This window comes from Carya illinoinensis, chromosome 2, assembly GCF_018687715.1.
Source record: "Carya illinoinensis cultivar Pawnee chromosome 2, C.illinoinensisPawnee_v1, whole genome shotgun sequence".
Lineage (NCBI taxonomy): Eukaryota > Viridiplantae > Streptophyta > Magnoliopsida > Fagales > Juglandaceae > Carya > Carya illinoinensis.
In genome coordinates this window covers 4,860,188-4,874,272 of record NC_056753.1, presented here as the reverse complement: position 1 = coordinate 4,874,272, position 14,085 = coordinate 4,860,188, and the positions used below count along the sequence as shown (strand labels likewise).

At 34.1% G+C, this 14,085-nt stretch overlaps 1 protein-coding gene across 2 annotated transcripts; it reads right to left on the bottom strand.

Annotated features, from left to right (window-relative positions):
• Nucleotides 1-3,990: 3,990 nt before the first annotated feature.
• Nucleotides 3,991-13,462, bottom strand: LOC122298336. 2 transcript variants are annotated; one of them, XM_043108080.1, is made up of 8 exons: nt 13,285-13,462; nt 13,085-13,175; nt 9,629-9,967; nt 9,423-9,516; nt 6,580-6,701; nt 6,338-6,478; nt 4,998-5,096; nt 3,991-4,441 (listed from the first exon to the last, which is right to left on the bottom strand). In XM_043108080.1, exons 3-8 carry the CDS (start codon nt 9,950-9,952, stop codon nt 4,397-4,399), a joined length of 825 nt encoding a protein of 274 aa, XP_042964014.1. In that variant the 5' UTR covers nt 9,953-9,967; nt 13,085-13,175; nt 13,285-13,462; the 3' UTR covers nt 3,991-4,396. The 2 variants fall into 2 exon arrangements, with proteins under 2 accessions (XP_042964014.1, XP_042964015.1); XM_043108081.1 differs by having other exon boundaries at nt 9,629-9,933; nt 13,285-13,461.
• Between the last annotated feature and the right edge of the window lie 623 nt (nt 13,463-14,085).

Here is a 14,085-nt window from a genome sequence, read left to right as displayed (position 1 = left end):
TGAATAGAAGCCGTCGGCAGTGCCGCTAGAGTGTGGTCACAACTTGCGCTAGCGAAGATATAGGAGCGTGTGGTCGTGGCTTGCGCGGCTAGAGTGTGGTCGTGGTGACCTTTGCATGTCTAGGTGGTCACGGCTTGCAACTGACGGCTGTCATCTGTTGACTTGGTTGGTCGAGAACCACCCCCGAGGGAGCAGACATTGCCGGCGAGGGAAAGGGAGAGGAAAAGCTAAGGAGGGGAGAGGCACGGTCGCAGCATGGCTGGGGCGGCCTCAAATTGCATGGCCGAATGCCATCGTTGAATTCGTTGGAGAACCACCCCAGGCGGGAAAATATTACCTGCAAATGAATGGGTGGGGGCAATGGGAGGAGGAGAGAGGCACGGGCAGGGGGAGGAAAAAAAATGATAACGTGGCATCTTGCTAATGAGCCACATTAGTATATAGAATTCTTTTATGAAATTTTTTTATGTCTCTAGCAGCTTCATTTTAAGAAAATGCTTGTATGACTTGTGTACATATCTATTTTTATTTTTTTTAATGGTTAAGGAATAGATTATTAGTGAATTTATATATTTTTTTAATTTTTTTATAGTTAAAAATGTTTAAAAAATACTTTAAAAATTTATTTACACTAATATGTATGTTTAAAATGTACATTTGATGTGCATCCTAACATTTTCCTTTATTTTATGGATCGGATACATGCTAATTGGGCCTTTTATTTATGGCTCAGATAAAGGCTTAATGGATAATGGGTGGGCCTCATTTAATCTGACTCTTTTTTCTTAATTAATTTTAAGAAATGGTATTTGCGGTCGTAGAGTTTACAAACATTACCGTATTATCTTTAAAAAAAATTGAGTAAATACGAGATATACATGAAAAAAATAATTTTTAATAGTGAACCGTATTTTTTTCAAACAAATTACATAACGCTTACATACTCTACTATAGGAATGTAAGAATAAATCGACGAACCGGAAAATCTGCCCAGACCGGACTAGTTGGTTTGGTCCAGTTTTCGATCAGTTCAGTTTGAAATCGGTTCTTTCATTTTAAAAATCGGTCAAATCACATCCTGAATCAGTTTTATGTTTTCCAACACCAAACCAGACCCATTCACATATTATATATACATTTTATTAATTTTTAATATTATATATAATATATTTTATATATAATATATATAATTATGTATGAAATAATATATTATAATTTATAATATAACATTTTAATCTTAAATATGAATATTTATTTAATCATATGTTTTAAATATAAAATATATATATATTAAATACATTTTATTGCCTAATAAATTCTCAATATATTTCTATTGATAAATATATTAGTAATACTAATATACTTAATATATTAAAATCGAAAAACTGGACCGGACCAAACCGAACCGAAACTGGTAAAACCGGACATACTAGTTTAGGGGATAACCGGTGCGTTATCGGTTTTTGAAAATACAAAACCGGTATATACCGGTTCGATTTTAGATTTTATCCAAAACCGGACTGGTTACACTCCTACTCTACTATTATATTTAGTATTATTCATTAATTTTTTACCAAAGATTTTATATATTAGCGATCTCCTATAACGCTATAATAAAGTACAATTTTTCATCAATTTTTAAGTTATATTCAAGTGATAATTACGAAGTGGGATTTGGAATTATCTCAATTGGATTATTGATACTAATTACCATTCTTTTTATTATCGTTATGTACTATCTCAAAATCATGTCTCACAGTGCAATATTAAATAATTGGAATTGTTTTTTATGTTTCACTTGTAAACTAATCATTTGATGCACATCAAGAAGTGTCAAGATGATAACGATAAATAGAATTTTTCATTGGGGCAAATGATATTTATAAAAACTTAGAATTATAATATTTGCATAACTCCAATTTGAATGAGTAAAAGATGTGAGCTGATTATAAATTCAATTAATGAAAATGATAGACATACTATGCTTTTTACAACTTTTTATACAACTATATTTCAAATGAGAGGAATTTTGTAAAGTAACTTATCAAATTAATATCATTTTATGTTAAATACCCTCATTTTAATAAATGAATAAGCAAGTAGCTGTTGGTTTAGTTGGAATCAAGACCATTTGGCTCTAGTGGCCATGTTGCCCATGTTTGATGTTTCAGACTCTGAGATTCATTCTTGGAGGAATTCCAACTCGGATCCCGAATTTTGAATAATCCGACTCCATCAAAATTGGAATCGGAGCATAGGTCAGACAGAGTTGGAGTTGGTGGAGGATTTGTATAACCCTAATACAAAGGAGTGTCACAAAAAGATTATACAAAATGTCAAAATCTCACAAATTGACATGGTTTCATGTGATCCATTAGATTTATTTTACAAAATAACTTTACAATCTGACGAATCATATTAAGTCATATTAATTTGTGGGATTAGTTTTATGTAATTCTTTTGCAATTAAAGTATTTCTCATACAAAAATACTAGATTGTTCTCTACTTAACTGCGAAGAGGGAAATGATAGCAATCCTTTTACTTGCATTCAAGAATCTGACCTACTCTAAAAGTCATTTTATCTAACCATATTCTTTAACGGTCGCTGTGCACTTAAGAACCATTTTTATATAACCATCATCTTCTTTATCTAACAGTCATTGTGCACTAACTGTCATTTGCAGACATGATTTATAAGACCGGATTTGGCACAAAGCATATATCCAAATCGTATATGCAAGAGGTCTACGAGAACTTCAAAACTTGAAAGCACACCTTCAACTGGGTTTCCATTAACCACAACAAATCTATAATACGAAATGCCAATAACCACGTAAAACACTTATAAACCCTAGAAACCCAAAAAAAAAAAAAAGGATTTGAGAGAGAGAGAGAGAGAGAGAGAGAGAGAGAGAGATGGGAGGATCTAGTGTCTAGTGAGGCTGTATTGGTGAAATTAATTGCAGGAAATGAGAGTTGCTATAGTGTCTTGTAACACATGTTGGAGCAAAAACTGATTTTAGCCAATAATGGAAAAATCCAATACAAGAAGACCATTTTCATCCAATTTGGTTTTAATATGCATAATAGCTATATGTTATTTGTTATTATACATAATTGGATGCCAGTGCTCCTGATGGTAATTTGCGCCACTCTTTAGACAATTGACTTGATGTCAAACTGAGGCAAAGGATCCTATTACAGACTGACGCTAGTGACCAATAGTGTATTTACATTTTTTAATTTTACATTTTTTTAATATATATTAAAAAAATACAAATTCACTATTGATCACTGGTGTGAGTCAGATGTATCGGGCATATTAGCATTTTCCTTAAGCGAAAAGGGTACCTTTTTAGCTTGCCTGTAATCTTTATGTATACCTTACAGTGACTAACAAAGTTATATTTTGCACTAAACAGACACACCTCTATTCTCTGATCATTTAAAAAAAATAAATGCTCGCTTCATAACAGGGTTCATATCACACTCATTTCCAAACTTCAAAAGAAAATCTGGCAATTCTAAAAACAACATTAGGAAAAACAATAGGAGAGACGCAATTGGAAGGTGTTGGATGTCCATCCCCAATTGCAGAATGCGAAAGACCCACAACCATTTTGTTCAAGACTCGAGGTAAAAAGGTCTGGCCTGGTCCAGTAATTATTCAATACATGAAGTAAGGATTATACAATAAATAAATTTATTTGCAAGCCTGTTTATTAATACAAGTAGCACACCACTTATGTGAAAACCATGCTTCATCAGCTTTTATATATATATATATATATATATATAAATTTAGTCATTTTTACGTACTCTTTACGCACTCCACTATTGTGATTGACCGCGTCACTTTTTCTAATATAAAATAACTATTTTAGCTAATCATTAGTGAAGTGCGTAAATAATATGTAAAAGTGACTGTACAGTATGTAGTATAATGCTTTGTATGTCAAGGGAAAAGTTGGGGTAAATAATGTCGAGATTTTAGCCCTCAAGGAGGCAAATAAGCCAAGTTTTGGCTTGTAGGGCCGATTCCAAAATTTAATGAAATCCTTGAATCCACAGTTCAATTCATTACAACAACGTACCCCCTTGGATTTCTCAGCAGATTCGAGCATTCGAAATAAAAAATGACTCGGGCGCTGATAAATAGGAAGTTTTAAGTGCTGAGGGGCAAAACAAAACCATTCATCGATTTCCAACCTTAATTCTATACATATGAAAAGTAACGAGGTAATTTGAATTGGATAGATGACAAGGTGATTATAATTGACCACCATTTCTCCTATGCTTCTTGTTATAGACAAACTAACAAGATCAGAGTCCTCTCCAGTTTGCTGATTGCCGAAAGTTGGGATGGCAAAATAAGGACACAACTTGACACCAATTCAGCTGCTTTCGCGGGAGGACTTCTCAATGAGCAATTCGATTTTCTGGTCATAAAGTTACCAAAACATCATTATCTTCAATTTTTACATAAATGAAGACGGTCAAGAAAACAATCAAAGCATCAATTTCATAAAAAACAATAGATGATAAGCAAGAAATTAGAGGCATAGCTTCTCCACAATGTTCCAAAAATATGGAAGTGTTTAAACTTAAGAACAAAATGAAATAGGAGGAATGGCATTTCCTTCGGTATGGAATTCAAAATATATATACTATATGATAGCACTGCCTGTAGGTGGGGTGGGGCTCCATCATGCATTATCCCTTTGATAAGAATCTATTTGTTATTTATTTATATATCCAATAAAATTGTCTGAGTTTCAAAATCTAAAATGGTCTCCACCCTAAATGACAACGGAAGTACAAGTTCATTTTTGCTGGGGACAGATAGCACTGGAAGAAAATAGGATTGGGGGTTTTCTTTCTCAAAGGAAATCTTTGCGGATTTCAGGAATTTCATAGGGACTTTAATCCAATGGCAAAAAATATAAAATTCATTTTTATGCACTTCCTCCCTAAAGAACTAGAAAAGTTATTCACCTTTACTGATTTATTAACTTCTTCCAGTTTGTTTAGCAGCACTTCCCCAGTTGCTATGCTTCTGCGCTCTATTGTAGCATGGCGCGGTGAACTTATCATCTGCATGAGTACAATTGTAATAATAATAATCAACATTAATTCCAAACAATCAGCTGATAGAAGATAATAAATACAACATAGCATTTAAGGCACAGAAATTATAATAGATAAATAACAAAAAAAACCACAAACAAGCATTATCAGTGTGCCCCTAATAAGACATGCATTTAAATGCTCCTACATTTATTTTTATTAATAGTTATAAAAAGAAAAATGATATTTGCAGTCATAGAGTACTCAAGCGCCGATCACTCTCTTTGAAATAAGTAAATATGGGACATACATGAAAAAATTAATGTTTTGATGGTAGACCCCACTCTTTTTCAAAAAGAATGCGCGGTATTTACACAACTCATGACTATATCTAGCATTACTTGGGATAAGTAGTTGTGGGCTCAATCAGGCTTCAAAAGCCTTAGAGATTCCACATTTATATAAAACCAGCCCAGAAACAAACTTTCCAGAGGCCTCAAATTGTCTTCTTCGCATGTATCCACCACAACCCCCTGCCCATTATAGCTTTTCTGGTTTGAAGCTAACCTTCCCCAGGTCAGGTAGTTAATTATGAACAAACTCAAACCAATCAATCCCTATTTGTTACCATCCAGGCTTCTGACAGACATCAGAGAGATGCTTGGGGGACATCCCAATCAGAAGACATACTAGAATCTAAGGAATCCAAACGGGAAGCAAAGAACTCAAACAAATTCTAACAAGCTGGTAAAGAATGAACACCTTAATGAGATCATATGGTGTAGAATAACAAATCCTGTGATGCTAAATTTCTAGAATAGATATGTGATTTGAAATCAGTTTTATAACTTTTATAGACGTCACTATCATAAGAAGGGAAAATATAGTTACAGCCCTATTGGATAAAGAACATCTTCTTAGACGCTCAAGCTCTGAATACTAGAGACTTTACCATAAAGAGCCTAACAAGCGTTCTGTACCCATCTCCCAATTTCCAAACTAATATTTTGGAGATGGACCATGATATATGATCCTCCAACCAGCATTGTGGGTGGAGGGAAGGAATTGACACCAAGCTTTTCGATCAGACCCTAGAAGGCTCCCTGCCTGGATGGCTTGCATGGTCATTTCAACAAATTTAAACCGGCTCAGTTTGTGGTTGATTATAAATTGACCCAAAAATGTTAAGGCACATCCTTGCTATTACAAATATTCTTGTCAGCATCTAAAAATTTTAGAGAGTCTAAGTACCAATTCTTTATCATTACCTTCCAGTTTTTTAATGGTGATCTCAAAACAGCTGGCCCCTCAGTCAAGGATCCCATACGACCCATGCTTTCTCCTTCAGCTACAGCTCTCCAACTTCTACCAACATCTTGTATAATCTTTGAGGCTTCTGTTATGATGACCTGCAATACATGCAACTCGTTTAAGTTATTCCATCAATTAATTGCCTTCTTTTGATGATAATGTGAAACTAGGAAGGTATGAGAAAGGAAGATTAAATTACCTTTCTCAGAAGTCCAGGGTTAGAAACCCCTTGAACCTGTAGTTCATCTACAGGTGCAGCTTTTCCATGTGCTATACTTTCAACTCTGAAGGTATGGATTCCATACACTGATTGTAAGCAACCTATTGAGAACAGGACATAAAAACACCGTAAGTCCTTTTAAGCACATCCAAAAGAACATTGAATCAAAGTCAGACAAGCTCATATGATCAAGAGGCTAATGGATACCCATGAACGAAATTGAAAAACAATGAAGGACAAGTTACTAAATCTGTTCTTCTCACTTAAATTCCTTCCCTACCATTCCTTTTTTTTTTCTGTGATGGTGGTGTTCAGGTTTGGGAGAGGGGAGTGAGGACTAAGATGCAAAAACAGAAAGTCTTCATGCTAACTCAAGAATGTGACCAACCACTCCTTTTAGCCATCTTCGATGCATCAGGTGTAAGAATAGGTTACACAATTAAATTATAGAAAATCTGGAATCTGCCAAACAAAGAGAAACACTTCCTAACGAAATATTATTCAAGACAGCTAATGATACATATGAGATCCAAAACAAACCTTTATAAAGGCTACAACTCAACACCCTATTTAGCTCTTAATAAAGAAAACTACAAACCATTAAAAAAACTAACCCAAAACCTTTCTCTCACACAAGAATTCTTATTAATTTATTCTTTAAAATAAGGAAACAAGCCATATAAAAACACAGACCTAGTTGCCATTCATGCTTTGCAATTGCATTCAAAAGCCATTTCCAATGGAACATTCTGCTAAATCCACAATGTGAATTGTACTTAACATGATCTTTCCACAATGTATTCTATCCGAGCTCAGAACTTCTAGAGTACATTTTGTTCAAATGAATTCAGAGCACAATTCAAACATCTTCCTTTTCGAGTATTCTTTATTTCAAATTGTTCCACCTATGTTACGGAAACTTGGTGCAAAGTGACACCCACCAGTTGCCTCCACTTGAAGACAACCTACCTTTGAGTTATGACTGAAAGAAATTAAGAGGGTGGTAATTCAGCTACTTATAATTTGGCTACTTATGTTGTGTTACACATGAGTTAGTTATATACTATAATCGCATCCCACGTCCATCACATTGTAGTAATGTGGTATTGTCCAACAACCAGTAGATCAGCTCTTGTTTTTTAAAACAACAAATTCAAGAGTAGATGGATAAAATCACATCATCACAGTAGGTTAAGAGTGTGATGAGGGTATAGTATGTAGCATTTTCCAAATTTCATACCTGCATTTTTTCATCCAAGCATGATTCATACCTGAATCTCTACTGGATTTCAAAACCTCAAAGAATTAAGCAAGACCAAAATATATTAGTGATTCCTTTAAATTTTCCAGTAAATTACTTTATACAATTACAGACTAGAGAGTTCATTAGAAGAACTTAGATTATTTTTTGTCAGCACTCTTTTTCTTTGGGCCACAGCTGTAGATTTCTGTGGCCTCAATTTTCAGGAATTTCTAGTTTCTATTTCCTCTCCATAAATAGGTGTTACCTTTTGTATACCATCTTGTGTACTTAGGCTATGCCTATTCATATCAATATAATCATTTACTTATTTAAAAAAAAAAAATTACAGAGTAAAGCTTTGGAGACATAGAATGTAACCCCTTTTCCTTTCATGTGCAGGTTCCTATAGACTAACCTTCACATCTTTCTGTTTCTCTATGTCTACTAGCTTCTTGATTATTCTCATAGTCATAAGTTTCTTTAGCCACTTTCACCATTATTTCATCCTTACCTGCTTCCAACTCTTTTTCACTATACTTTTCAATAGTACTCCTTTTCTCCTCGTCTCAGATTCATCAACGGGCGACAGTCTCATGTCTCTCACTAGTGGGAGGCATAGGTGGTCACGGGGATTTTTGTCAGCAGGCTGGTCATGAGCGACGCCTAAAACTCAAAAGTATAATGAATTGACCTCAACCAGTGGCAAGTTTGGCCAAAATCTTGCAAATCTGAGTCATCCTCCACCTATGTTCCTTAATTTCCATCCACAATTGCTTACCTCCCTGGCTCCCTCCCACCAAATAACATCAATAGGATTTCTTTCTTCCAACTTCATTCTTAGTTATCTCATCTGGCAAAGCCTTATTCTGATACCAACTAACCATTTACGAAGGTGTGAGGATAAAGGATTACCCAGTTTAACCCCTAAATAATCTAGAATCCACCAGAAAACGAGAAAATATTTTTAAAAGTTGTTCTATTCAAGACGGTAATGATACTGAGGTCCAAAACACGACTTTATATTGTCTAGAATTCAATACGATAGCTGAATTTCAATTAGAGAAACTTAATAATGACTTCTAGAATAAGGAATTAATAGAAACTGACAAAAACCGTTCATTTCACATCAGGAAACTTGTGATCTACAATACCACTTCCAATGTAACATTCTGCCTGATTCACTGTTTCATCAGTACTTTTCATGATCATTGCATGATATACTCTGTATAAACTCAAAACTTCTCTGATGAATTCTGTTCAACTCGTTTTGAACACAGTTCAAACACCTTCCTAGCTTTCTTCCACTAAAACTGTTACATATAATCTTGTGCAAAACCAATGGGATATGTCCTAAGTCGATCTTAAAAGATATGCACATAGACTATTAACACATGAAGTTTCCTACAGCCACATTTATTATTTTGATTAAAGCTAAGCTGATAATAACTGTGAACCCTTGAAATCAGACAGTTTACATGGCCACGAAAGCAATAATAACCAGGAAGAATACAATATGAATGTGACATAAAACAATTACTTAGTAATCACAACACAAATATGAAAAGGGTTGCATTGGTACCTTGTTCAATAATTATATCAATCACCATGGAAAGCGGTACATGCTTCTCAATTGTTGCAGTGCCCCAAAAGGGTATAAACGAAGGCCTTGAGACCTTCATAGAGAAAGATGATAAATTATATGTACAATGCTTCACGAAAAATTACCTCTATAGTGCTTCTTCTGTTTAAAAAGAACAAAAGAACCGTTCAAACAAATTGGTTTACCTTGTATACTATCTCGCTAGGAGTAACATACAGTTTTCGTGAGGAAATATCCTTCTGAAGCACATATCTCTTAATGGGCAGATATAGAAGCATAATGATGCCCACTCCCCAAGCTAAAACTAGCAACAGTGAGATAGAAAGCCATATTACAGTGTCATACTTAATGCTATTGCTTGCAAGCTCTTCAAAGGAGGCTGAGAAAAGTATTTTCTCAGGACAATCTATAGAATCATCATCGTCTAACTCGGACTCAGGATCGCTGCTAAGTAGTTGATGCTTAGGTGACCTCAGTTCTGATAGACCATCTGTATGACCCATCAACATTTCTTCAAGCTCAAACTATAAATGGGAAGACAAAAGAATTCATTACTAAAAATCATGTACCCAATAATATCATAACCTACATATTATTTTCTTATTTGGGCGTGATGTTTTTTGGCAACCAACACAGCTAATGATCTGTCCAACCAGTTGCTTGTTTAGAAATATTTTCATGAGAAATCATATTATCGCATAACTAAAGGCTTGTTGATCAAGATTCAGATGAGATTTAACGGAACTCTGATAAGTTGATGCACTAATAAATGACGAGTAATCGTAGATGCACAATCTTCTGTCCACTCTTGAAGTGAAATTGTTTGTAGACAACAATGGTGATAAGTGTGTGTGTGTATGAACCCAAGAAATTGTTGCTAAAATATGTACTTAAAGTCCAAGAAAACTAGTCAATATTACAATTGGAACTTGGAACCACTTATTTCTAGTTCCGCCTACTAAGGTGATGTTTGGATGTAAAAAAGTTGGGAAGTTTTTTATGAATAAATAAGAAATGAAGTTGTGTAGATTTTTGTGAAATAAACCTTGAAAATGTTTGAAAAAATAATTTGTGAAAAAAAAAATTTACGAATATTATATTATTTAAATTAAAAATAAAAACAAAAAGCAAAAGAACAAAGGAACGGATCATGGGTGGCCAACAAGGGTGGCCACTGTCAGCTACCCACAATCGGGTGGTTAACCAAAGGGCCACCCTATGGTGTGCCAGCCACCTGGTGGCTGGTCGAGGGTGGCCCACCATAGGTCTGTGCGACTTAACTATCATAATTTATCCACCCAATGTGACGCTTATCCATGGTGTTACAGAGTGTGTGTGTGTGTGTGTGAGAGAGAGAGAGAGAGAGAGAGAGAGAGAGAGAGTAATGCCCCAATAGAAGGATCAAGTCACATGGCCTATACTCCAAAAGGACTAATCAATAATACAATTGGAGCCCCATTGGAACATTATAAAAAGCAAGAACTTATCCTTTTCAAGCAATGTGGGATCCCATACACCACTTACTTTTATCACTTCTCAAAATGGGGTATCAAAGAGAGAGAGAGAGAGAGAGAGAGAGAGAGATTTCCCAAGATATCCCAAGAATATTAAAATGCACATCTCTGTTCAACATCCAGAATCTCCATTCAATGTCCACAATTAGGTCAAGTGATTTTTTTTTTTTTTGATAAGTAAATTAGGTCAAGTGATTTATTCCCTGCTAGATTATTGGTGCTTGAATATTAGCATAGTGTAGAAGTAGAGACACTGTATGACCAACCTAAATTGTCCGCAAAAATCATAAACCACCTTATATGACCTTTGTGACTCATTTTCTTTTAATTTCTAATTTATTAACAATCATCAAGAACTGAAAATATGTTCAACCATTTATTGATAAAATTATATGATTGAAAATCTCAAATTTTTGATACTCCATTTGATTGGTGCATTATACGAAGATGTATGACATATAAGTTTCAATCATAAACATTGATGCGGCAGTTATGTAGATGGTGCCACTTCAATGTTAAGCCATTAAGTAGTTGATTTCATATCATCCACCTAGGCTACCATGTCAGTTTCTAAGGCTCTTGGACTAAAGTAGATAGTATCCTGGGCATTTTCCATGGCTAATATTTGCCAAAGCCATTTTCCAATTATTTCTGCTAAGAAAAAAAAAACACAGTTTGATTTACATTTATAGACCAGATGCAAAATGGATTGCCTATTGACAGATATGAAACGTCCAAAATGCCACTATGGGAAACAATGTCACTGCCAGAGATCTTTTTTTATCTCAAGCATCGTTTATCTAATATTTTGAAGTAAATTTATGGCTTCCTGAAAACAACAAATATTCAAATATTTGCTCAAAATAAGGAAGACTCCCTTTAAATACCAACTAATAGACAAATTATTAAATATGGTGGTATTATTATGACTATTTTTCTCTTGATTATTCAATGATGTTGATGCGCTACGTGAAAATTTGAAAATCATGAAAAATCTACTATGTTGCTATAAGAATGAATCAAACAAAAAATTCATTCCCTCCCATGATCATTCCACACACTAAAGCTTTGTTTGGCTCACGAAAAAGAGAGAAATGACAGAATATCAGCACTGATAGCTTCCATTACCAAAATCCAATGCCTATCAATTCAATAGACAGCTAAAACTAACTGGAGGCATTTGTAATGCTGGAAGTGGACGAAGTACAGAGGAGTGGAGAATGATTCCCCTGTGCTTATTTTGGTGTTTATGGCTTGAGAGAAATGGGAGGTGTTTTGAAGATCGTGAACGCACAAGGATCGAATTTAGGGACTTTTTCTTCAACACTTTAAACTTTTGGTTTATTCTCTTGTATACTACCTGTGTACTTGGACTATGCCTATTTTCTATGAATAAAATCTCTTTTATCTATCAAAAAACAAAAAACTAACTGGAGACAAATTTTTTTTTTTTTTTTTGATAAGAACTAACTGGAGACAAATTATTAGAAAATATATATTTTCTTGGCACTGGGTGTCCAGGAACAACGCCCGACTAATTCTAAGGGTGCACAAACCTTCAGCAAGGAGTTTCTCACAAGTACACATTGGGTAATTCAAGAAGAAAATCTCCAGTCCGATGGCCCCTAGAGATTGTTTGCATGAAGGGGATTTGAACCTTAGACCTGGGAAAGCATGCCCCCAAGCCCAAGGCCTTTACCACTCGAGCCAACCCCTCGGGGTTAGTAGGAAATATATTTATGAAAATATGATCATAACTTTAATTGATAATTCTTCGAAGATCAGAAACGTTTCTGGAAAAGTTTTTGAGAAATCAATTAGGACATTAATTGGCAAAAGAAAACAAATAAGATTTCAATGAAGGTAAATGTAAGAACTTCATTAGGGTCTGGAAAATGGTTTAGGAACACTGAGTTCTACGCCAAATACACTATTACACACACACACACACATATACAGAGTCAACGAACGAAAAGTAATTTAGTTGCCAAAGGGTCCAGCGATCAAAATTTACAGGATTCTTAAGAAATGGGAAAGGAAAAAGGAGAAGCACCTAAGAAAAACAATAGTAACCAAATATAATTAGAAGGGAAAAGGAAACCAAGATAAAACAAAGCGTATACATACCGGATTGGCAGGCCGGGGAGTGCAGTGGGTCGACAGATTTTCGATCGGTGGACCAGAAAGAAAAAAGAATTCGCCGATCCCAGCAGTAATTCTTATTCCCCAATTCCCACATTAACAAAATCCAAATGCGTATCAATGGCCGGCTAAAAACAAACGGATACAAATTCTTCGAAAATAAACAAACGTCTAGAACTTCTTACCTGGGAAATTTCTTAGAAAATCTGAAACGTTTCCAGTAATTTTTTAGAGAAATCGAGTAGAGTATTAGGGGAGAATTTGGGTTTTGGCCCTTTGGGTGAGTTCTTAGAGGAAAGTTGGGCGGTTTTGGAACGTGAGTAAGCCAAACTACCGGTCGGTCTTTTTCACGTTTCTACAGTACTAGTAACACGCCAGCTCAACTAGCTTGCTTCCTTCCATCTTTCATCATTATTATTATAATTATATAAAAATAAAAAATAACATTTAAAAAAAGAAAGGAAAAAAAAATTAATGACAAGACTTTTCTAAATACAATCAACATTCCATTAAGATTCTGATTGGATGTGAAAAGTATCTCATCTCATCTTATTGCATTATTATAAATTTTTAAATTTTTATATAAAATATAATAAATAATTTAATTTTTTTAAATCTTAATTTAATTTTTTTAAAATTTCAAAACAATAATAATATTAAAAAATAATATTCTAATAATATTTTATTTAATTTTCATCTTTTATCTAAAATTATCTCATCTTATTTATGAATCTAAACCAAGCCAAAAATAGCATGTAATAGATCTAAGAGTTAGGGCATGTTTGAGTAATGAGATGAGATGAGATGAATTTTTCAAATTTTTCAAAATTTCTTTCTCAAATATTACTTAAACACAAAATACTTTTTAATTTCAGATTTTTAATTTTTTTCATCTCATTATTACAACTTTTTATAAATCTAAGAACAAAATATAAAAAATAATTCAATTTTTTCAAATTTCAAAATAAAAATAACATTAAAAAATT